This window comes from Mastigoproctus giganteus, chromosome 5 (genome assembly GCF_048544385.1).
Source record: "Mastigoproctus giganteus isolate SK-2022 chromosome 5, ASM4854438v1, whole genome shotgun sequence".
NCBI lineage: Eukaryota > Metazoa > Arthropoda > Arachnida > Uropygi > Thelyphonidae > Mastigoproctus > Mastigoproctus giganteus.
Window position 1 is genome coordinate 119,553,466 of NC_143579.1, and position 26,629 is coordinate 119,580,094.

At 38.3% G+C, this 26,629-nt stretch overlaps 1 protein-coding gene across 2 annotated transcripts in view; it reads right to left on the minus strand.

Moving 5' to 3' along the window:
- LOC150085662 (actin-binding LIM protein 2-like) overlaps window positions 1-26,629 on the minus strand; it is a 579,562-nt gene that overhangs the window by 91,831 nt on the left and 461,102 nt on the right. For both annotated transcript variants that reach the window (XM_090374167.1, XM_090374166.1), the window contains one exon: window positions 6,313-6,454. In XM_090374167.1, the coding sequence (XP_090230293.1) occupies window positions 6,313-6,454 (142 nt within the window). The remainder of the gene's footprint in view (window positions 1-6,312; window positions 6,455-26,629) is intronic.

Here is a 26,629-nt window from a genome sequence, read left to right on the forward strand (position 1 = left end):
AGGAAAAAGAGTGACCCAAGAGAGTATAGACAAGTGTAATGCAGATTTTCTTAAGATCTTTCAAACTATAACTTGGTTTTATTTCTTTTCCTTACATGAAGCACTGAATTCTGGATGATGCCATGTCCAAAAATTTCATTACTTCATACAACATATCCTCTCCACCTTTTCCTACTACTGAATACATCACAAATAGTCAAACTAATAGAACAAACTTATCTGCAAAAAAGATCTAAACCTCCCAAACACTTCCTCATTCATTTCACAAATATACATGGTCTTGGTTACAATCACAATGATGTCCATATCCACTTACTTTTTCTGGCAGAATCCCAATTATCAGTTGATTCAACCACAGCTCAGTTGTCCTAATTATTTGTTGTATGATTCCCTTTGCTTCAAAGGTGGTATGGTACTTGTGCATACATCCATTCTGACATACCCTGTCCGTAATATTCCCCTGATTTAAGCTGTCTTGAATTCTATTTGTCAGCCTGGAAGATGTAGTGTGTAGTATAGAACTAGTTGGACTTCAACAATTAAAGGATGAAATTAAACAAGTGTACACCAACCAGAAGTAATCTCACTCAGGAAGGTTAAACTGGATTGCAGATTAATCAGGCCTACAAAAGTTACTCCAATTTGGACATTAAAAAAAAATACGTGTTCCATATTTTTGTAATGTTCAAGTGTATGAAGCTATCAGGCTTAATGTCTAAGTTTTCAGACGATGTAAAGATTGGAAGGGTAGTTAACGGCAGTAATTAGGGTTTGCTACTGCAACAAGATCTAGAAAAATTAGGCAGATAGGCTGAGAAGTGGCAGTTGAAGTTTAATATTAAAAAAATGCAAGGTACTGCTTATGGGTAGCAGTAATCCCGGTAACGTATCAACTGTGTGACACAACACTGAGAATAGTGGAGAACAAAAAATACTGGGGAATAATTGTGTAGTCAGACATGAAATTTTCTGAGCAGTGCAGACAGGCGGCTACGGAAACTCATGGGGTTTTGTTAATGACATTTAAGAATCTTGCCAAAAGCGATGAGGAGGTGATATCCTGTTGTATAAGGCAATGGTCAGGCCAAATTTTGAGTAATGAATACAGGTCTGGAAGCCCCATTCTAGGAAAGATGTTAATCTGTTGCGGTGTGCAGAGAAGGACAAAGAGATTAGTGGGGTGAACGAAACCATACCCTTACTAATTGCAACATCTGGAAACTAGGCACCTACAAGGAGTTCTGATTGTGGTGTTTAAGGCTTTGAATGGATTCGGAAGCTAATGCTGATGGCCTCCTTTGAATTGCTCAGGTGACATGCATGAGGAGACAAATTTAAATTGAGGAAGGATGGTTGCAGGATAGATGTGCAGAAATTTGCTGTCAGCCAGTGGATAGTTGATTGTTGGAATAAACTTCCATCTGGTGTTATGGAAAGGGGTATTTTGAAAAAAATTTAAGGTGGAACCAGACAAATTATTAGAAGGTTTGGACTAGTGGCGTGGAATTTTTTTTTTTTTTTTTTCTCATGCTGCGGCACCTCTGTAGCCAGGTGGGAAGGAGCAGCAGTGCGTAGCACATGCCTCTTGATTAGACCAGGGTTCGAGCTCGTCACCACCAAATATGGAGGATGCGGAAAGGTCAAGGGAATGACCACTGCATATTCCTGGAGCAATATGGCCTTAGTTGCTAATGCTCCTAAAAACCAAATAACAAACAAAACAAACAAGCTCATGCTGCATAAGCTTGCTTTCTTGCATCACTTGCCACTACTAATACTAATCCTAATTTCAGCAGTAATATTGAATTTTTCATTGAATATTTTTCATTCACCAAACCCTGAGGAACTCCACTAATAACATTAATCCATGAAGGGCAGTGTACATTGATTACCACTTGCTGTCTTCTCCCATTCAACCACACTTTCATCCATTGTAGCAACTTACCCTTAATACCATGCTCCAATTTGTACAATAGTCTTTTATGTTCAACAGTATCAAAGGCTTTCTTGAAATCCAAGTATATGATATAAAAATTATTTTTTGCATCCAGGTCCTTTGTGACCACATCATAGTATCCAATCAAATTGGTCAGACAAGACGTCCTCTTAAAAAACCATGCTGTGTCTGAATTATTAGTGCAGCTTTGTCTAGAGATGATCCTGCAATGCTTCTCTAATCAGTGACTCCATTATTTTCCCCGAAACAGAAGTTAACAGGTCTGTAATTACTTGTGTCACCCTTTGTGAAATGGGGATACACAACTCCAGTCCGTAGGGGACCTCCCCTGAGTCCAAGGAAGCCCTCATAATTATAGCTAAGGGTTTGCTTACTTCCTTTGCTACCTCCTTTAATATAACTGGCTAGATCCCATCCACCCCAGATGCCTTCCTTATGTTTAACTTCAACAATTTCTCCTCCACTTTGTTCTAATTTATTACAAAATCATTAAGCTCCCTGTTAGAGTTTAATTAGCTTCTATCCTCCAGTTCCCTACAGAATTCCTCAAGTGTGAATGTAGATGCAAAATACTCGTTTAGTTTGGCAGTATCTGATCAGAATCATCAACACTTGAACCATTGATATCAAGTGAACCAACCTGATTCATTCCCTCCCTTCTAGGGTGTATGTAATTAAAGATCTTTACTGCTTTTCTTTGCATCCTTTTTGCTGTTGGTAACATTATCAGTTGGTTCCACTGTATAGAATTGAAAACTGTCTGAGACCACTGTAGTTACCTTTATGAAAGCAAAATCCTTTCCCTTCACCCCTGATGGTAGTTATGTCTTTAAGTAAATCCCACATCAGTAGACTGTGATCAGTGCCACCTACTGGTTCCTTTATCTGCAAATTCTTAATGCATGAATAATCACTGCTGATAATCAGATCAAGAGTATTACTCCCTCTGGTTGCCTCTTGAACATGCTGCTATAGAAAACAATCATCCAATAAATCCACTTTTGTGGATTTATTGGATGATTATATAATATCCACATAAATAAAACAGTCTTGCCTGACCAATTTGATTGGATACTATGATGCAGTCACAAAAGAACTGGATGCAGGGAATAATTTTGATATTATATACTTGGATCTTAGAAAGGCTTTTGATACGGTTGCACATGGAAGACTGCTGCACAAATTGGAGCAGTGTGGCATTGGAGGCAAATTGCTGCTATGGATAAAGGTGCAGTTGAAGGGGAAAAGACAGAGAGTGGTAATCAATGGACACTGCTCATCGTGGACTAATGTTATTAGTGGAGTCCCTCAGGGTTCAGTGTTGGGTCCATTATTGTTTTCTGTATTTATAAATAATATTGATGATGGTATATCAAGCTTAATGTCCAAGTTTGCAGATGATACAAAGGTTAGCAGGGTTGTTAAGGACACTACTGATGCTATGCTGCTGCAACAGGATCTGGAAAGGTTGAGCAGATGGGCTGAGAGGTGGCAAATGAAGTTTAACATTGACAAATATAAAGTACTACATATGGGAAACAACAACCCCAGAGAAAAGTATCAACTCTGTGGTACTACACTGACAGTGGTAGAGAATGAAAAGGACCTGGGGGTAATTGTGCAGGCAGATATGAAGTTCTCTGATAATGCAGATGGGCTACAAGAGTAGCTCATGGTGTCTTGTCAATGATATACAGGAATTTTTCTAGCAGGGATAAGAAGGTGATTATTCCCTTGTATAAGGCAATGGTCAGGCCACACCTTGAGTACTGTATACAGGTCTGGAGGCCTCATTTCAAGAAGGATGTAGAGCTGCTGGAATGAGTACAGAGAAGGGCAACAAGATTAATGAATGGAACAAAGGGTTGCTCTTACGAATAAAGGCTTAAGTTTTGCAAATTACAGTGTCTGGAGACTAGGCACCTGCGAGGTGATCTGATAGATGTGTATAAAGCCTTGAATGGTTTGACCATGCTCAATGCTGATGGGATTCTTCCTATTGCTCAGAATAATCACCTGAGAGGGCATAAATTCAAATTGAGGAAAGACAGATGTAGGATAGATGTGTGGAAATTTGCCTTTAACCAGCAGGTAGTTGGTTTGTGGAACAGACTTCCATCCCTTGTTGTGGAAGTTGATAGCCTAAATAAATTTAAGGCTCAGCTTAACAGGTATTTTGAACGAACGGAGAGGTGAAGTGGAAGTGTTTTTTTTTTTTTTTGGCTGATGCTGCATAAGCTTGCTTTCTTGCATCATATGCCTCTACTAATACTAATACTAAGTCTTGCTAGTGTGCGAGTGACCAACCCACAAGTTCCAGTCAGTATCTAGGAAGTTAAAATCCCCCATTATAAGACATTCTGATTTATTGGCCCACTCTATTTCTCTGTACACCATTAGTTTGTGGCACATAGTTCACCATGTGCCATGAGCTATTACTCCTGTAAAAACCCAATAATAATAGTCTCTGAGGTTTGTGATTAATTAATTTACTTCCTAAAATGTAAACACATCTTTTAAGATGCTCTGTATCCCAAAATGTATGTATATATTAAATTATGTATTTAATCTTCTCTATAGTACACTTTTATAAACATAAATATAGTATGTATCTAAATAACCTTTGTGTTTCCTTTCATTTTTTTGGTTATCCAAGTAAATTCATTGCACAACAACCAGGTAAATTTCACAAAACGATCCAGGTAAATTTATTTCACAATGAGAAGTCTACTGTAATATATTATGGGCTACTTTTTATGAGTTAAATAACTTTCAGTCTTTTCTAGTTTTAAATGATAGCAGCAGTTTTCAATGACAGATATTATAGATGTAATCTATAATGTCTTTCATAAGTTAATAAAAATGCAGATATTTGAAATATTCAGCAATGTTTTAAATTTCTTTTTCACATCTGTCATGTTATTTCTTTCATTTTTAGAATTAAAGAGTGTTCTGTTTTCCTGAAATACCATTTCTTAATTTTCATGACAAATTATACTGAGTTGGCTCTGCATTAACAACTGATATAAGATTGTAGTTCACAGAAGTGGCGATCAGTTTTTATGCATCTGCTAGGAAAAATGGGTCAGTGTCGAGATCCTTCCAACTTGTAATGTGGAATGATTATGGGGCAAGACATCTGGGTGCCAGTATCTCAACAACAGTTAACATGGTGGTTAAATGCTCCTGTTCTGTGGTGTCACAAGTCTACCATGAGTGGCTCAACAGTGGTTGAAAAACCACCCAAAGATCACATGTGGGACAGCCACATGTATCTTATGCCCATAGTGAGCACCACGTGTCTCATCTCGTAACACAGCAGCGACACAGCAAATTGGCCCAGCTAACCACCCAATATAACATATGAATATCAAGACCAAAATCGACGTGGACTATACGACAGACAGTCACTTGTTTAGGCTATGGCATCCCACACTCCCTGAGAGACACAAGAAACTGCATCTTGCATGGGCACATCAGCACCAACACTGGACCACCGACACGTACTGAAAACTGTTGCCTGGGCTGATGAATCCTGTTTCCAACTTTATCATGTTGATTGGGTGTATTCACATTTGGAGAAAGCAACATAAAGACATGGTACCTGGATGCACTGTTGGTGTTTAGCAGACTGGAGGTGCTGGTGCTATGGTTCGGGGATTGTTTTTGTGCATGCCCTGGGTCCTTTTACCATTAATCAACAGCTCAATGGGGAATGCCTACCTTTCTATCATCACTGGCCAGGTACACCCCTTCATGGTGACAGTTTATCCAGACAATTCCATCGTCTGCCAACAAGACAACGTGCCATGCCACAAGGTGTGGTAGGTTGCTAACTGCTTTCAGGAACATGACAACGAATTCTCCATCGTCCTATGGCTGCCCAACTCACCCAGTCTTAATACAGTTGAGCATGTTTGGGGCCAACTGGAAAAAGACATTTGATGTTACAACTGTCCACCTAACAATGTGCAGGCATTACAGATTATGTTGTCCAATGCACAACTAGCACTATCATAGGGCACCTTGCAACAACTTGTAGAGTCTATGCCAAGATGGTTACGATCTGTATTATGGACAAAGGGGCCCCCACAGCAAGATATTAGGTAGGCACTGATAATGTAAAGCCATGACATATCAAATTCATTTTGAAAAGCACAAAAACCGACTCACTCACCTATGTGAATTTTCATTCTTTTAAAACTTTATAAGCTGAAGGCCTTGCACTAAATCATTCAAAGATCTCCCAAAAATTTAAATTTCACAGAAGAGTTTCTGGGAAATTAAATAATTTCTTTTCTAGCTAATAAAACAATTACCTACTTGAATATAATCCAAACCAAAAAAGTACTTACAGGCATTTACAGGACTACTATAAAGTAGCCTACAAGCAGGTTCTTTATTAGCAGATGGAGTTCGAGATGCATTTCTAGGATCTAAGTTTGCACGTTTCCAAGCTCTCAGTTTTTCTCTTTCCTTCACAGTTTTAAGAAAGACCTAAACATACAAAAATTAATTGCTTTTTACAATTTTCAATTTATTCTATTTTGTGTTTTAATCATTTATACATTTATGATGGATACAATAATCTGCAAAGCATTGAGTACTTTATACAGGGAGGTTTCTTGAGGACTGTGCAAAGAGACAACTACACTCTAGTAGCAAGTGCACATTGTCCATTATGGACATTTTTGTTTCAGCTTCAGCAGTAGCATGATGTCCGTAAACTGCAATCAATGGCATTTGTTAGTTTCATAAAATATTCAAACAAGTGCTTAACTATAAATTAGAAATAAAAACTTTATTTAGTTATCCTTATTTTCTTAAACTAACCATCATTAAGATCAATTAGATGAAGGAAAGTAAGAAATGAAGGAAAACAGTAAATTCATTAGAAACATTGATAATGACAACTTGTAAATGTAGAATCCTGGCTCCTTACTTTGATACAGAGTTTGGTTTTTTAATTGTTATTTTTGTCTGATACAAAGCACTCAATTAGGAATCTGTTAGCTTATTGTAGTATTACATTAACCATATATAATAACAATATTTATTTTTCACAGGGTGAAAACGAAATTTGTAATACATATTAACTGAATTTTGTAATAAACGAATATATTTACGTAGAAAAGCCTCTCCTTTTGTATGTGCTTCATATAAAGGAATATAAATATGGTATACTATCATTACGGTAAGAATTTCAAAAATCTGAAATCCATTGTGTACACCCCCCCCCTTCCTACAAAATTCATAGCAAGGGCAAAGGGCATCAGTTTTTAGCAAAGTGCAGCTAAAACAGGAGATGCCTGGCTATTAATCATAATTAGCCAACATTCAGCTACATTACACAACCAATCATTAGAAGGTCATAAACTTGCATATCTGAGAATAGTGTGCAAAACTACTTTTATATAAATCAAATACTGTTTAATTTAAATTGAAAAACAAATTTACAAGGATTATATTGAATGCACTGCTTAAAAAAAAAATAAATAAAGTGCAGCCATTATCAACCCACTGCAGGATGGAAGCCTCCTCAACAATTCTTGCTGAGGGAAATGGACTATAATCTGCCACACTGGTCCAGTGCGGGTTGGCAGATCGGCCGTATTCAGCAGTCAGGGGCTTGAACCCCGGTCTACTCAAAGAGCGTGTGCTACTGCACTCCCGCTCCTGCCCACTCGGCTACGAATTCTGAAATATAATAGGTTCAGAGTTCAAATTTTCTAAGCCTTTATTATAATCACCATTTCATTTACATTATGATCTTCAATCCATCATGCTAAATATGCTGCATGTCATTCAACCAGGAGTAAAAAAAAACAACCCAACACAGTTACTGTTTGGAAATTTAAAAGGCTGAGCTCAAATGAAATTAGATGAAATCACATAATTTTGGAGTTGTAATTACTGAATAATGGAGGCATTCTCAACTACTTATGTGATATTTAGTGTAGCAGAGGAAAACTGATGTTGATACAGCAAATCCTATACACATAGTAGAATCTTAGTCATGGAATCTTCAAACAATTTTGTAAATTCCATGACCACTTCCTCAAAGATGAACACACACACACACACACACACACACACACACACACACACACACACACACACACACACACACACACACACACACACACACACACACACACATGTACATAGTTTTATCTATACACACATATTAACATTAATAATAGGGAACAAATAAAGTTACATGGTTATACAGAATAAAGTTCAGTACTATCTTCACCACCAAAGGCTAAAGATAAACTGTTTGATGCTATACAGTTCATCCTTGCATGTTTGCACCCAATCTTACACAGCATTCAAGTACCTTTAACAGGCTGCTGTGGAGGGCGCTCTAGTCACGGAAGAGAACAGTCGGTGGATTTTTGGCTGCTGTAGAGGGATAAGTATTTTTAATTTTTGTCATATTCTATTCTTCATTAATTAACATACTACATTGTGTTTTACAGAGATATTAAATAGGTTTAGTAGCATTTGTTATCTTCTTATTTGAATTTAACCAGTGATTTTTGGAAGTTACGAGACTACCGGTGTTAGTGCCAATATTGTTGAACTAGCCACCATATTGTAGTCAATAAGAAATAGCATAACATATATACATATCACGAACTGATAGCGTAAGGTATAAAGTAAAATTAGATAGCGTAATACAAAGCACTCAATTAGGAATCTGTTAGCTTATTGTAGTATTATCAATTAATCAAAAATATTATTAATCTTGTTAAATTTCATTGTTAAATTGTATTTAAATGGAAATCATGACCAAGACTAGAGCTGCGAAGCAAAGATCACAGACTAGCGAGAGTGCTGTGACTCGGGGGAAAAATGAAGGGGCGATTCTCCAACGCATCACAGTCTTTCTAAAACAGGACACGATCTAGCCAAGGAAGATGCCTTTGTGTGTGTACTTCAAGAAATTAGTTGCCAACTCAGTGTTCTGATGGGCATCTATGAGAGCTTGAGGTGTAGGGTAAATGCCCTCGAAGAAATTAATATGAGAGACCCATCAAGCTCTCAGCTGCCCAGCTCAACGGCAGAGCTCACTCCTGTGCATCAGGCAATACAGAGGCAATCTACAAGGCAAAATGCGCTGGTCCCAAAGGAACTAGTTATCGTTGGTGACAATTGTCAGGGAGACGGGGAATATACCATGCAAGAAGTATAATGGAACAAGACCAGGGTATGTCTGCCAGGAGGTAAAGGTTCATGACACTGTAGAGCAGATATCATCTTTTAAGGGCACAAAAAAAATGACATTGCTGTACATGTTGGAACTAGTGACATTAAGATTAAGAGATCTGCAGATTTACTCAAGTACAGTTCAATGTTGAAAAAAAGTTGTGAGTTAGGGTTTAATGTGAAAGTGTCTGCAATTCTGCCAGATACAATAGGAGGAAGTATATGATGAGAGCCTTGTCAATCAATTTGGGTCTGGAGAGATTCTGCAAGGCTCAAGGGGTAGAATTTTTTTCAGCCTGGTGTGTGCTTGTTTACAGGAGAGATTGCTTCTACAGGAAAGGGATACACTTTTTTTTTTTTTTATGAAAACCAAACATGAGAGGTATTAGAACCTATAGTACTTAGGAATTATAGAATCCAATTCAGAAAAACAATGCCCATGGAAGTATCTGTAAAAAAAAAAGGCATGCAGCGGAAACAGTATGTCTATGTGACAGAGTGGAGAAACTCTGTTAGAGAGGAGTCATTAATTAACCTAACTGCCCTCTTCTGAATGGAATCTAGAAGCCTGAGAGAGGTTTTGAGGCCACCGCCCCAGATGTAGGAACAATATTCCATGGTAGGGTGGATTTGCCATTTGTACAGAGTGAATAGCTGTTTGGAAGAAAAGTAATGCCGAAAGCAAAAGAGAAAACCAAGTTTTTAGATGCAGAGGAAGAAATATTTGTAATATGCTTGTGCCAAGAGAGATTAGAAGTCAGGGTAATCCCCAAAAGAGATATATCATTTTACCTAGAAATCGGAGTGTCACCAAATATAAGCATAGGAGCAGAAGAATCTTTTTTGCGAGATATAAGACAAGACTGAGTTTTAAAAGGATTGAATTCAACTAAGTTGTCTTTGCCCCACAGGAGAATTACCTGAAGATTGGCATTTTAAGGAATTGGTAGCGGATATTCGAGAAGTTTAAGCTGAGTGAGCAGGGCAAGACTTTTCAAAATGAAAAGTGGAATGCAATGTGCTATCATCGGCAAAACTATGGGTAGGATTTCCAGTCAATGGAAGAAGGTCATTAATATACAAGAGGAAAAGAGCGGGGGAAAGAACTGAACCTTGGGGGACACTAGCATTAGTGGAGAAGTTAGAAGACAGAGAGCCATCTACCATCACCATCAGTGAGCGTTCAGAGAGAAAACGGTATAACCAATTACAAAAAACAGTTGGCAAATCATAAGATTGAAGCTTGTTTAGAAGACCTTTAGGCCAAACATGATCGAAAGTCTTTGAGATATCAAAAGAAGCAACAGCTTGTGTTTCCCCCTAACTTTTCCATTGAATCTGTCCATATATGGGTAACATAATATCACCAGTGGATCGACACTGGCAGAATCCATACTGACGATCGTTGATCAGACAGAAGGTTTCTAAGTAGTTTGAGAGTTGGCAGTTAATTGATTTCTCCATTACTTTAGAAAGAGTAAAAGTAATTGCAATGGGACGATAATTGGGTGGGAGGGACTTATCACCCTTTTTAGGAACTGCCTGGATATGAGCAAATTTCCAGGCATAAGGAAAAACACCTTTGGAATAAGAAAGTGAAAAAAGGCGGCAAAGAACAGGAGGAAGTTCAGGAGCACAGGTTTTGAGAAAAAGTGGAGAAATACCATCAGGACCTGGAGCTTTCTTAGCATCGATTTGTCAAAATCCTTCTGATATCCTTTTGACGGTAGACCACAGGAGGCATTAAATGGAGTGTGTTGGGAAGGGAATGCTGGGAGATGTTTTACAAAGATCATTAATACATGAGTTGGAAGAAAAATAGAATGCTAGCAGGTTCGAGGGCGCCTCTGTAGCCAGGTGGGAAGGAGCAGCAGTGCGTACCACACGCTTCTTGATTAGACCGGGGTTCGAGCCCGTCACCACCAAATATGGAGGATGCGGAAAGGTCAAGGAATGACCACCGCATATTCCGGAGCAATATGGCCTTAGTTGCTAATGCTCCTAAAAACCAAACAACAACAACAACAACAACTAGCAGGTTCGCTTTATCCTTGGCTGAAGTGACAACAGAACCATCTGGTTTTGCCAGAAGTGGGAGCAGAGATGGGCAAAAGTTGCGGCCAATAGCTTTGGCAAGAGACCAGAATGCTCGGCTACCATTAGGGCAAGAAGCAAGTTTTCTACTCTTAGCCCGTTCAAAATCTAGTTTGGACTGATTAATGACCATTTTACAATTATTGCCAGCTTTAGTGTGGACAGAAAATGAAACTGAAGAATTGGAAACAAGCCAATTACGATATGCAACGTTCTTCTCTTGAACAGCCTTAGCACATTTATTGGAAAACCAAGGTTTAGATAAAGGACAAGATATTAAAGTGAAATGTGGAATAAAGGATTCCATTCCTACAAGAATAATTTCGCTCACACGATCTGCGCAAACGTAGACATCAGAAGTTTTGAAACAGTAATCCGACCAAGGAAAAGAAGAAAAGAAATCTCGCAGATCATCTAATTTTGCAATCTTGTAAGGCCAAAGAATACAAGGTTGAGAATAGCCATGAGATAAAGGCTCCATTGGAGAAGATAAATTAACCAAGTTGTGATCTGAAGGACCTCTCACTTTAACCGTATGCTTAGAACGGTTGTTTGTGAGAAAAAGCTCAAGCGCATTGGCTATATGGTTAGGATTGTCCAGTATTCGTGTAGGTAAATGAACAATCTGTGTAAGGTCATTAGAAATTGTAAAAGCCTCAGCATCTCAACCAGCTGGGTCAGTGTGACTATAAAACAGAAGCCAGCTGGAGTTGTGAACATTAAAATCACCAAGGAAAATTACCTCGCTGTTAGGAAAGTTGGACCGGAGAAAGTCAAGTTGCAAAGAGAGAAAGTCAAAGAGCTCCAAGTGATTAGTGGAGTTGGGAGAATAGTAGAGACAAAAGATGAATTTGACACAATGAGGTAGAGAGATTTTAAGCCAGAGAAGATCAAAAATAGGAGATTCCAAATTACCAAGTCTCTGACAAGGAATGTTGGTGTGGACATATGCACAAGTACCACCTTTGAGGCGAAAGGAATCATACGGCGAATAATTTGGGCAACTGAGATAAGCAGTAGTTGAATCGACTGATAACTGAGATACTGTCAGAAAAAGTACATGGGGTTTGGCAGACTGCATGTGGAAATGGACATCTGTGAGATTAGAATTGAGACCATGTACATTTGTGAAATGAACTAGGAAGTGTTTAGGAGGTTTAGATCTTTTCGCTGTTAAGCTTACCCCATTATTTTGACAATTTATAGTGTATTAAATAGTAAGGGGGCTTAGAGGGGAACAGGTATCCTGTGTGTTATCAGACACTCAGCCTAAAACACTGATGGATCCAATATCTCTCTATTACAGAAGATTTAGGAGAAGTCCGGTTGGCCTGCCTCCCTAAAATCCACTCATGCACACCTTCTCGATGGTAAGCCCTGTTACGTCACTTAGGTGGCAACGAACGTGTAGAGTGGTTCTCTTCAAGACGCCTGGTCAGCATGAAGAGGAAAAGACCAAACCCTCCAGCAGTGAGCGCACAACAATACAAATGGCCCTCAGTCCCCAGCAGCTTTCACTCTCCCTCTTACGGCAGCGAGAGGATCAGAGTGGAAGCAGAGGATGCTAAGAATCTCTGGGTACGACCAGGCTGCCACGCACAGAAATTGAACTTGGCCTGTTATATAACGTACGATCACTCATCGGTGAAGACAGGATATTAGAGCTGGAAAAGGAATTAGAAAATGTGAATTGGAATATCATCGGTTTGGCTGAAACAAGAAGAAGAAATGAATCACTTATAAGTTTATCAAGTGGAAATCTGCTGTACACCAATGGAAACAGTGAAAGGAGTGAAGGTGGAGTTGGGTTTCTGGTCCATAAAGATTTTAAAAACAACATTTTGGAATTCAAAAGTACATCACCAAGGGTGTCAAGACTAATACTCAAGATTTCTAAGAGGTACAAGCTAAAGATTATAATGATTTATGCACCAACATCAAGCTATGATGATGAAGAGGTTGAAGAAATGTACACCAAAATTGAGAGTCTTCTAGATGAGCAGAAAACCCACTACACTATTATTATGGGGGACTTCAATGCTAAGGTTGGAAAAGGGCAAAACAGCGCAGAAAGAGGAACTATAGGAAATTTTGGAATTGGTGAAAGAAATAAAAGAGGTGAAAGACTTGTGGAATTTGCAGAATCTCAAGGACTGTCAGTAATGAACACTTTTTTCAAGAAAAGGGTGAACAGAAAGTGGACATGGAAGAGTCCAAATGGATTAACAACTAATGAAATCGACTTCATCCTCACTAACAGAAGATATATTGTGAATGATGTTACCATCCTGAATAAGGTAAATGTTGGAAGTGATCACAGAATGGCAAGATGTACACTTGATATAGATGTAGGAAAGGAAAGGAAAAAACTGACTCGAGTAAATAATACAAAGGTCTTTGAAATAACAGAGGAGGAGAAAAAGCAGTATGTACTGGAACTTAAGAACAAGTTTGAGCTTCTGCAGACTGCTCAGGACCAAGATATCGACAAGGAATATTACAACTTTCTGAAAGTGATAAAGCCCAAGAAACCTATAGGGAAAGAGAAATTCAAAGAAGAAAAAATTAGTCAAGAAACACTTGTCATGATGAACCAAAGATGACAAATGAAGAGCAAGAAAAACACTGACAGGGAGAAAATTGAGTATACTGAGTTATGCAAAGCCATTAGAAAGAGACTCAGAGAGGACATAAGAAGATTTAACACAAGAAAAGTAGAACAAGCATTAAGGGAAAACAAAGGATTTAAATCAGCAGCCATGAGCAGTAATACAGAAAGACAAATGATACTGAAACTGAAGAATAGCGATGGTGTACTTATAAACAGCAGAGAAGGCATAACTCAAATAGCAGAAGACTACTATAGAGAATTATACAAGGAGCGAGGGAATGATACCAGCAGTGGGGAACATGGATTGCAAAGTAGCAACACATACGACATACCCGATATTCTTCCTGATGAGATAGAACATGCATTGAAGAAAATGAAGAATCGGAAAGCCCCGGGGGAAGATGAAGTTACTGTAGAGTTGTTAATGGGAGGAAGAGACATAACACAAAAACTGGCAAGGCTCTTCACAAAGTGCATTAGAAAAGGTGTGATGCCTAAGCAGTGGAATAATGCAATCATAGTTTTGCTGCATAAGAAAGGAGATAAATCAGAAATTGGAAATTATAGACCAATTAGCTTGTTATCCCATATCTACAAGTTGTTCACAAGGGTCATTACTAACAGATTAGAAAGAATACTTGATGAGAATCAACCGAAAGAGCAAGCTGGCTTTAAGACAGGATTCTCAACTATGGATCACCTTCACGTAATATCACAGCTAATGGAGAAAGCAAATGAATATAAAACACCATTATGCCTAGCATTTGTGGATTATGAAAAGGCATTTTAATCCATACAGCATAAGGCAATGTTTCGGGCACTGCAAAGACAAGGCATAGATACTCCATATATTATGATTTTGAAGAAAATATATGAGAGTGCTACATCCTTTATTAGACTAGACAAAGACAGTAGCAAATTTAAAATCGAGAAAGGAGTTTGACAAGGAGACACAATATCTCCAAAGCTGTGTACTGCTGCCCTTGAGGAAGCTTTCAGAAGATTAGACTGGTCGCAGAAAGGAGTCAATGTGAACAGAGAGTACCTAAACCATTTACGATTTGCAGATGACATTGTGGTCATAAGCCACGATCCCAAAGAATTAGAGGAAAATCTTAATCAGTTATGCACAGTTAGTAAGGATTTTGGACTAAAGATGAATATGGCTAAAACAAAAGTAATGATGAACAAGTATGCCACGAAAGGGAAATAATGATTGAAGGAGCAGTAATTGAAAAGGTGGAGTCATATACTTATCTGGGACAAGTTATTAGCTGTAATAATGATAAATGGCTGGAAGTCAAGAGAAGAATAAATTTTGGATGGATAGCATTCAGGAAATATAGTCACGTACTGAAGAGCAATATCCCAGTTTGTCTGAAACGTAAAATAATGAACCAATGTATACTCCCCACCATGACTTATGGAAGTGAAACTTGGGCACTCACCAAAAGAATGAAAGAGAAGCTAAGAACTACACAGCGAAGAATGGAACGAATTATATTGGGAATCAGACTGTTAGATAAGAAGAGAAACACACGGATTAGGCAGCAAACTCAAGTAAAGGACATTCTTATCAAAACTAAAGAACTAAAATGGTCTTGGGCAGGACACATAGCTCGAAGACATAATAACAGATGGACTAAGAAAATAACAGAATGGTACCCAAGAGGAGCTAGAAGAAAACCTGGAAGACAAAGGCGGAGATGGATAGATGAAATTCATGAGTTTTTTAGTAGTAAATGGATGGCCAGTGCTCAAAACAGAAGGAACTGGAAAGTTGCTGGAGAGGCCTTCATCCTGCAGTGGATTGAAAATGGCTGATGATGGTGAAATAGTAAGGAAAAGTGGGGGGGGGGAAATGCTGTATGAAATAATGAAATTTTTGGATATGGCGTACACATGGTAAGAATATATCCTTGACATAACGTGACCTCGACAATGCTCCCCGCATACACACTACTTGGACTCCCTCCAGTCACTATCTGGCAGAGTAGAGGTAGCAAGATTATACACTAGCTGATCCGGAAGCTGCCTAATGAGTTACCAATAGGTTCGGTCTGGTGTACTAACTAACGGCCGGCCTGCGAACACCGTTTTGGAGCTGTACCCTCGAAATGTAAGGAAGATTGGATCTCGCCATGATGTTCATCGTAACCTCAAAAGTCATTAGTCATACTGCCTGATGAAAGAGATGGGGAAGGGTTGCCCGGAACTTAGCTCTGGAGACTAAACATGGGTTCCACTTAAATAGAAATAGTGCATGAATATTTGCTGATGCTATTGAGGAAGTGTTAGGTGGTTGGGAAAACTGCTAGCTTCGGGGATACTCAAGCTAAAAGGTTAACAGTGGCCGCACGCAGAGGCAAAAGTGATTCTTGCACTGCTTCTATTAGAATGAGCAGCAGCCTGGAAAGCAAGGCAATGGAGACTGCTGGGAATCATAGTGGAACAAATAAATACATGGGCTGCTTTAGGATAACTAAGAGTAGAAACAGGTGCATGTATACTTGCATGTACACCAATGCTAGGAGTATAGTTAATAAATATGATGAGCTTGAAGTGCCAGTCAAGACATCAAAGGCAGATATTGTTGAGATATCAGAGACATGCTGTCACACAGACATAAGCAGCGCAGAATTGGAATTTTGGGAGTACAATGTGTACAGGAAGGGAAGAGGGGTAATGCTGTTAGTTAAGAAACACATAAAATCTAAGGAAGTGCATCCAATTGATGTTAGGGGACAGTGTAATGTTAAGTTTGTTTGGTGTGACATAAGCACTGGGAAAGAAAAAAAGAGAGTAGGTGTGTGTGTGTTATAGGCCTAATGGATTTAATAAGTATAATGAGCAATTGTGCAGAGAAATAGAGTGGGCCAGTAAATCAGAATGTCTTATAATGGGGGATTTTAACTTTCCAGATATCGACTGGAACTTGTGAATTGGTCACTCGCACACTAGCAAGACTTTTGTGGATTTATTGGAAGACTGTTTTCTACAGCAACATGCTTGAGAGGAAACCAGAGGGAGTAATACTCTTGATCTGATTATCAGCAGTGATTATTATTTATGCAATAACAATTTGCAGCTAAAGGAACCACTGGGTGACAGCGATCAAAATGTACTGATGTGGGAATTACTAAAAGATGTAACTACCATCAAGGGTAAAGCTATTGCTTTCGTAAAGGTGACTACAGGGGTCTCAGACAGTTTTTAAATTTTTTACAGTGGGATCAACTGATTAGCATTAGCATTAGTAGAGGCATTTGATGCAAGAAAGCAAGCTTATGTAGCCATCAGCCAAAAAAATTAAAGTAAAATAAATAAATAAAAAAAAAACCACTTCCACTTCACCCCTCTGTTCGTTCGAAATACCTGTCCAGCCGAGCTTTAAACTTATATAGGTTATCAACTTCCACGACAAGCAATGGAAGTCTGTTCCACCTACCAACCACCCCTTGGCTAAAGGCAAATTTCCGCACATCTATCCTGCATCTGTCTTTCCTCAATTTGAATTTATGCCCTCTCAGGTGATTATTCCGAGCAAGAGGAAGAATCCCATCAGCATTGAGCATGCTCAAACCATTCAAGGCTTTGTACACCTCTATCAGATCACCTTGCTGGTGCCTAGTCTCCAGACACTGTAATTCGCAAAACTTAAGCCTTTCTTCATAAGAGCACCCCTTTGTTCCATTCACTAATCTTGTTGCCCTTCTCTGTACTCGTTCCAGCAGCTCTACATCCTTCTTGAAATGAGGCCTCCAGGCCTGTATACAGTACTCTAGGTGTGGCCTGACCATTGCTTTATACAAGGGAATAATCACCTCCTTATCCCTGCTAGAAAAATTCCTATATATCATTGACAATACACCATGAGCTACTCTTGCAGCCCGTCTGCACTGCTCAGAGAACTTCATATCTGCCTCCACAACCACCCCCAGGTCTCTTTGATTCTCTAATATTGTCAGTGTAGTACCACAGAGTTGATACGTTGCTCGGGGGTTGCTGTTTCCCATATGTAGTACTTTACATTTGTCAATGTTAAACTTCATTTGCCACCTCTCAGCCCATCTGCTCAACCTTTCCAGATCCTGTTGCAGCAGCATAGTGTCAGTAGTGTCCTTGACAACCCTGCCAACCTTTGTATCATCTGCAAACTTGGACATTAAGCTTGATATACCATCATCAATATCATTTATAAATACAGAAAACAATAATGGACCCAACACTGAGCCCTGAGGGACTCTAGTAATAACATTAGTCCACGATGAGCAGTGTCTATTGATTACCACTCTCTGTCTTTTCCCCCTCAACCACCCCTTTATCCATAGCAGCAATTTGCCTCCAATGCCACACTGCTCCAATTTGTGCAGCAGTCTTCCATGTGCAACAGTATCAAAAGCCTTTCTAAGATCCAAGTATATAATATCAAAGTTATTCCCTGCATCCAGTTCTTTTGTGACTGCATCATAGTATCCAATCAAATTGGTCAGGCAAGACTTCCCCTTAACAAAAAAACCATGCTGTGTCTGAGCTATAACTGAAGTCTTGTCTAGATGATCCTGCAGTGCTTCTTTAACCAGTGCCTCCATTAATTTTCCGGGAACAGAAGTTAAACTCATAGGTCTATAATTACTTGTGTCAGCCTTTGATCCTCCTTTGTGAATTGGGGTCACATTTGCACATCTCCAGTCCATGGGTACCTCCCCTGAGTCCAAGGAAGCTCTCATAATTATGGCTAAGGGTTTGCTTACTTCCTTTGCTGCCTCCTTTAATATAACTGGATAGATTCCATCCACCCCAGGTGCCTTTCTTGTGTTTTTCTTCAACAGTTTCTCCTCCACTTTACTCTCAGTTATTACAAGATTCTCTAGCTTACTGCCAGAGTTGAATACACCTCTGGCATTCCCCTCGCTGAATAACTCCTCATGTGTGAATGTCGATGCAAAATATTCATTTAGTTTGTTAGCTACCTGAGCAGGATCATCAACAGTTGACCCATCGATATCAAGTGGACCAATCTGATTCATCCCCTTCCTTCTAGAGTTTACATAAGTAAAGAACTCTTTGCTGTTTTTCTTAGCATCCCTTGCCAAGGATTTCTCGTAATCTGCCTTCGCCTGCCTAACCTCCTTTGTAACTTGGTTACAGATCAACTTGTATCTATCATAGGCTTCTGTGTCACGTGTTAATTTGTATGTATCCCATGCATTTTTCTTCTCTGCCATATGCTTCATTAGTTCATCTGACATCCATTTAGGCCTAAACCTTGAACAGTATTTCTTAGTTGGTATGTAAAGCCTAGTAGCTTCCAAGATAAGTTCTTTGAATGCTTCCCATTTTGAATTTGCTGTTGGTAACATCATCAGTTGATCCCACTGCATAGAATTTAAATACTGTCTCAGTCCATCATAGCCGCCTTTACGAAAGCAATAACCCTTCCCTTTACTCCTAATGGTAGTTACCTCTTTGAGTAAATCCCACTTCAGAACACTGTGATCACTGCCACCTAGTGGTTCATTTATCTGCAGATTCTTAATGCATGAAGAATCACTACTGATAATCAAATCAAGAGTATTAGTTGCCTCCCTCTAGTTGCCTCCCGAACATGCTGATGTAGAAAACAATCATCCAATCAATCCACAAAAGCCTTGCTAGTGTGTGAGTGACCAGCCCCCAAATTCCAGTCAATATCAGGGAAATTAAAATTCCCAATAATAAGACTCTCTGATTTACTGGCCCACTCTATTTCTCTGTCAGAGAAACTCTGATGATGTTACCAATGTTGAATTCTAAATGGGAAGCATTCAGGGACTTAATTTTGAAGGCTACTAGGCTTTTCATTCCAACTAAGAAATAATGTTCAAGGTTTAGGCCTAAATGGATGTCAGATGAACTAATGAGGACTGTAGCAGAGAATAAAAATGTATTGGATGCATATAAAGTATCAGGTGACACAGAAGTCTATGGCAGATATAAACTATTCTGTAATCAAGTCACAAAGGAGGTTAGGCAGGTGAAGGAAGTTTACTAAAAATCCTTGGCAAAGGATTAAAAGAAAAACAGCAAAGAGTTCTTTACTTATGTAAACTCTAGAAGGAAAGGGATGAATTAGATTGGATCACTTAACATTCATGGATTGACTATTGATGATTTTGCTTAGGAAGCTGATAAACTGAATGAGTATTTTGCATCTACAATTCACACGAGGAGTTATTCAATGAGGGGAGTGCCAGAAGTTTATCAAACTCTAACAGGGAGCTAAGTTATTTTGTAGTAACTGAGAGCAAAGTGGAAATTGTTGAAGTTAAACGTAAAAAAAAGGCACCTGGGTTGTGTGGAATCTATCCAGTTATATTAAAGGAGGCAGAAAACCCTTAGCCATAATTATTAGAGCTTCCTTGGACTCATGAGAGGTCCCCATGGACTGGAGGTGTGCAAATTATTATTATTATTAGCCATATGGTGCAAGGAAGCCTGAAGCTTATGCTGCACCAGCAAAAAAGAATTCCTGAGTTACCCTTAGAGAGAGAGAGAGAGAGAGAGAGAGAGAGAGAGAGAGAGAGAGAGAGAGTCAAATGTAGAAAGGAATCATCAAGAAAGAGAAGAAGGATGATATCCAGATCAGGACCCTGGGTTTGCCTAAGCCCATACTCACCAGATATGAGCTCCCCGGGGGTTTCACCAATTCACAAAGGGAGTTCAAAAGGTGACACAAGTAACTATAGACCCCTTAGTTTAACTTGTGTTCTGGGGAAAATAATGGAATCACTGGTTAAAGAAGCATTGCAGAATCATATAGACAAGAGTGCAGTAATAGTTAAGACACAGCATGGGTTTGTTAAAGGGAGGTCTTGTCTGACCAATTTGATTGGATACTATGATGTGGTCACAAAGGAACTGAATGCCAAAAATAATTTTGATATCATATACTTGGATTTCGGGAAAGGTTTTTAAAAAAAGGTGCACAAGGAAGACTGTTGTACAAATTGGAGAGATATGGCATTAAGGGTAAGTTGCTACAATGGATAAAGGGATGGTTGAGTGGGAGAAGACAGAGAATGGTAATCAATAGACACTGCTCTTCATGGACAAATGTTATTAGTGGAGTTCCACAGGGTTTGGTGTTGGGCCCATTGCTGTTTTGTATATTTATCAATGATATTGATGAAGGTATATCAGGTTTAATGTCCAAGTTTGCAGATGATACATAGGTTGGCAGGGTTGTTAATGACAGTAAAGACAGTATGCTACTCCAACTAAATCTAGATAAGTTGGGAAAATGGGCTGAGAAGTGGCAACTGAAGTTTAACATTGACAAATGTAAAGTACTGCATATGGGTAAGAATAACCAAAGAGAAACATACCAACTGTGTGATACTACACTCAGGGAAGTGGAAAGTGAAAAAGACCTGGAGGTAATTGTGTAGTTAAATATGAATTTTGCTGAGCAGTGCAGACAGACTGCCATGGCAGGTCATGGAGTCTTGTCAGTGATATATAGGAATTTTCTAGCAGGGATGGGGATGTGAGTATCCCGTTATACAAGGCAATGGTCAGGCCACACCTAGAGTACTGTGTACATGTCTGGAAGCCTCATTTCAGGAAGGATGTAGAGTTGCTAGAATGAGTACAAAGAAGTGCGACAAGATTGGTGAGGGGAACAAAGGGATGCTCTTACCAAGAAAGGCTTAAATTCTGGAAATTGCAGCACCTGGAGAGTAGCCACCTGCGAGGTGATCTGATTGAGGTGTATAAGGCCTTGAATGGTTTAAGCAAACTGAATGATGATAGGGTTTTTCCTCTTGCTCAGATTAAGAACTTGAGGGGGGGCACAGATTCAAATTGAGGAAAGAAAGTTGTAGAATAGATGTGTGGAAATTTGCCTTTAGCCAGCAGGTAGTTGATTGGTGGAATAGCCTTCCATCTTTTGTTGTGGAAGTTGATAGCGTAAATAAATTTAAGGCTGAGCTGGACAGGCATTTGGAACCAATGGAGGGGTGAAATGTAATGGTTTTTTTTTTGGCTGATGCTGCATAAGCTTGCTTTCTTGTATCGTATGCCTCTGCTAATGCTAATGTTAAATTACCCATGGGTCACTTAGATTTCATTTCTGTCATGAAATTTTTGTCCACAAATACAAGTCCCTTAGCATTATAGTTAAAGTAGCTTATGCCATCAAACCTCCATAACAACAAAAGTCCTTCATTAAAAATGGAGGGGGGGATACGTCAGAAAATGCAAAAATAGGGGAGTTATGTTTAACTGTCAAGCCATTTTTTGCAATGTGTCTTCAACTGATGCGAGGATGAGCATTTCACGGTACAGCACAACAGAATCAATATTTTTTGTCTTTCTTTTTTTTGAATAGTATTTGTAAGCTTCTTGCAATGAGAATACACTGTTAATTATTTGGCATTTTCCAAAAAAATCATAAAAAGACAAGCTCTTAGTTAACCCAAAAGCTTGTGGCCAAATATCCTGTGCACAGACCACTGTGATCTGAATGTCTTAGACCTAAGAAAGAGAGAGGGGGGGGGGGGGCACAATGCTGCTATTCCACCAACTGTCTCTTAGACTCTAGATCATATAAAGAAATCCATATTCATTTATCACCATAATAATAATAAAAAAAAATATCCTTCTTTTCTTCAAAACATTGCCAACATAAGTTGCACACTTCTTTCTTGACTTCATATCTTTTATTAAGTGATGGTGAATCCATTACTGAACTCCTTTTTCAAATCCTAAAATTGGTGATTTTTTTGTAGCAATATATCCACATTGCATCTGCTTCACAAAAAAAGAAGTAAGTGTGCAACATATGTTGGCAATGTTTTGAAGAAAAGAAGGACAAGAGTTGATGTCAGAAATTTTTGAAAATGATAAACAAATTTAAGAACAAAGTGGCCAGAATCATGTTTTCCACCTGTTTTCAGTTTATGCCTGTTACTGTTTGTCCGTGAATCCTTGGCTACTTTTCTGGCCACTTTGTTCTTAAATTTGTTTATCATTTTCAAAAATTTCTGACATCAACTCTTGTTGCCATAGACATTAGTTAGACTGCTAGTAGCAGTACTTCTATGCCTGGAAAGAAATTAAATAACAGCATTATGTTTAGAAGTTATAGTATGTCTTAAAGTACTGTTTTATTGGACTAAATTCAAAAATAGCAAAAGCTTAAATTTCTTGTACTCACCTTTGATCGATCTGCAATTGTTATCGTTTTTTAAAAAAATTAAGGGGATGAATAAGTGGTAATTACAATGAAAACGGGATTAAAATATGCATAAGGAAGTAGAACTACATCCTTGGTTGTCGTGAAGTTGATTAAAGTTGAAATTCTAAATAGTGAATAAGCCAATAGTCGTAACAGTGGACTTCCATTAAAACATCTTTAGTTGGCAAGTTAAGTGAAAGGGAACGTGTATTGTATTTAAGAAGAATTTTGTAATCCTGGGATGCACTTTGCTGCTTGCGGAAATCTCAAATTGGTGAGATTCCAAACTGGAGAAAGATTGAAGGAGAGTTTCACATTTAAAATGTTTAGATTGGAGTGGTGACGGAACCATTCTATAATGAGGGCTTATTATCACTACAATAGCTTCAGAATGGGACAATCCAGCACTGAAAACTTACTTTACACGTACATTCCAACAACCAGACCCTCCTAGTTGATTCAGCTATCACCATATTGAAATTAAAAAACAATTACAAAATCTTGCAATACGAAGCCCTCATTATAGAATGGTTCCGTCACCACTCAGATCTAAACATTTTAAATGCGAACTTCCCCTTCAATCTTTCTCCGGTTTGGAATCTCACCAATTTGAGATTCCCGCAAGCGGCAAATGCATCACGGGATTACAAAATTCTTCTTAAATATAGTACACGTTCCCTTTCACTTAACTTGCCAACTGAAAACATTTTAACGAAAGTTGACCGTTACGACTATTGGCTTATTCACTATTTAGAATTTCAACTTTAATCAACTTCACAACAACCAAGGACGGAGTTAGTGCACTTCTACTTCCTTGCGCATATTTTAATCCCATTTTCATTGTAATTACCACTTATTCATTACCTTAATTTTTTAAAAAAACCAATCACCTTAAAATTAGCCAATCTCTTATTATTCAAACCATAACAATTGCAGATCGATCAAAGGTGAGTACTGGAAATTTAAGCTTTTGCTATTTTTGAATTCAGCACTTTGTTTTAAATTAATATTCATGGCTAACATTCAAAGACCTAGAAAGAAAAATATGCATTCACAGCTGTCAACTTTTGACTTTAAAAAACCTTGGATGTTAGGTATTTGTGGGCAGGAGATTTTTCAGAAAAAGCAGGAGGTTTTTGAAATCCACTAGAAATTAAATTTCACTGACAAAATACAATATTTAAAGTAAAATACAGCCACAGGATTGTTAAATCCTGTGGCTGCATTTTACTTTAAATATTGTATTTAAACTAGAACTCCTGAACTTATAACTGGTCCTTGCCATCTGCCATATGGTCCACTGCTGTCATATCGTCTGTCAAATGGTCCACTGGAAAAACTAGGCATTGAATATCAATGTCACTTCATGGTCTATCAGTTGCAACAAAAAAGTCATACTTGTTGGCATTTTAATATAAAAATATGTATTTTGTCAGTGAAATTTAATTCTGTTATCAGTATAGTTGCTTTTAACATTATTTTTCCAGTGTCTCCATTATGTTACTCATGTCCACTTCACTGTAGCCAATCTCGTTTGCCAAACTGTAACTGTATTTCAAGGACAATTGCAAGTTCCTGAACACCATGAATACATTCTGGCCATATACTGTGTCCCCCCCCCCACACCCATTCATCATAGCCCAAGTGACTTCCTCCCACAATGCTGTGTATGGACTTCTTAATATTGTATTTAAACTAGAACTCCTGAACTTATAACTGGTCCTTGCCATCTGCCACAACAATCAGCTGTCATATGGTCCACTGGAGAAACTAGGCATTGAGTATCAATGTCACTTCATGGTCTATCAGTTGCAACAAAAAGGTCTATCAGTTGGCATGAAAAAAACTTGAATGTTGTCATTCAGATCTTAATGCTAATAATAAGATGGCCAGGCATTGACAATACCAAGAAGGGTCCTGTTCAGATATCATTCCTTAGAATAAATAAAATAAATTAATTTTGCATATTTGTAGCGTACACCACTTTTGTATCATTATAATATTTAACAATTTTTTTTCAGTTATTAATATACTGGCATAGACTAATAATCAAATAGACCGTAGACCATTTTATTTTGGCATGCTTTTGCTTAGAGAAGTATGTGTAGAGGTAATGACAACTACGAAAAAGTAGCAATGTGGTGATCTAGTATGCCATTCGTATGGGATGTAGCCTGGACTACATGGGTTAAAGGAGAGGAGGAAGCGAACCCATATCATAACTAAACTCATTTCCTTGTATAATTTTTTTTTTTTTGATAATTATTAGTATTTCGAAATATTATTATTAAAATATGTGACCATGGATTGGTGGTTGAAAAAAACAGGAACTTTAAAATGAGAAGCAAAGTATTTCTAGTAGTGCAACTTTGGTCAATGAAAATGAACAGTATTGTCATGCTTCAAAGTGAGGATGAACAATCACAGCCTTTTGTTCCCCAAAAATCTGAAGTGAAAAAACAGGAACCAACTAATAAAAGACTAAAACGAAAGTACAATGACAGTTATTTTAATTTTGGCTTTAGATGTGTTGGAAATAAAGATGCTCCTGATGCACAGTGCACCATATGTAATAAAATATAAGCAACACTTCTTTGGCTCTCCCTAAACTTGTGTTTTGTAAGTGTTCTGTGAATATGGTGTGAGATGAAAAGTGTTACATGACTAAAAAAAGTTTGGGAAACGCTGCCTTAGAACATTTCTTGAAGAAGAAGAGAAGCAAACGATTTTAAATTATGAAATTACAATTTTAAAATAAAAAAAACCCATTATACGGAAATAATGTAAATCGGAGAGAGTGTACGAGGTGTAATCAGAAAGTTTAGAAACAGAACTAATATTTGGGAAATGATGAAGTTTATCAGCTATTTGTATGGATCGATCTCCTTCAAATAGTCTCCTAGACACCGTATACACAGATTCCAGTGCTTCTATAACTTCTGATAAGCTCCTTTTGGAATGAGTATTAGTAATTATAAGTTGCGGAAGGCTAAAGCTGGTGAGTATTGCAGTTGGGAAGTATCCATAGTGTATAGGGGCACTGTCATGATGGAAATGCCAATATTCCATAGCCTACTTTTCTGGCCACTTTCTCTTGCACAGTGCACCAAACAGACACAGAACTGGTTTTTTTACTGGTTCATGGTTTGACCACACAGAACAATTCATAATAGATAAAAACAATTCATAGATAGAAGGCGCGTGCGCGTGATTGTTCGGGTCGGGTTATTTACATGCTCCGCTTACTTCAATTGTTTTAGTTTCTTAAACTAGTGTAACCATCTTAATTTTCATTTAATGTCTTAGATCTATATTCATAGCTCGTGAAGAGTGAAAATCAAAGTGCTTTAGCTACTATTTCGTCCAATAATTTTGGATTTCCTGGCAGAATTGCTAAAGTTGAATCGGACCTTATTGTTCGCCATTGTGAGTACAGTGTGTTTTCATTTACCCGTTCGAGCCCACATACTGTGAAAAGTAAGCGGTCAGCTCTTCACCACCCTACTTAATCCTAGCCTGAAGGAACATTCCTGGG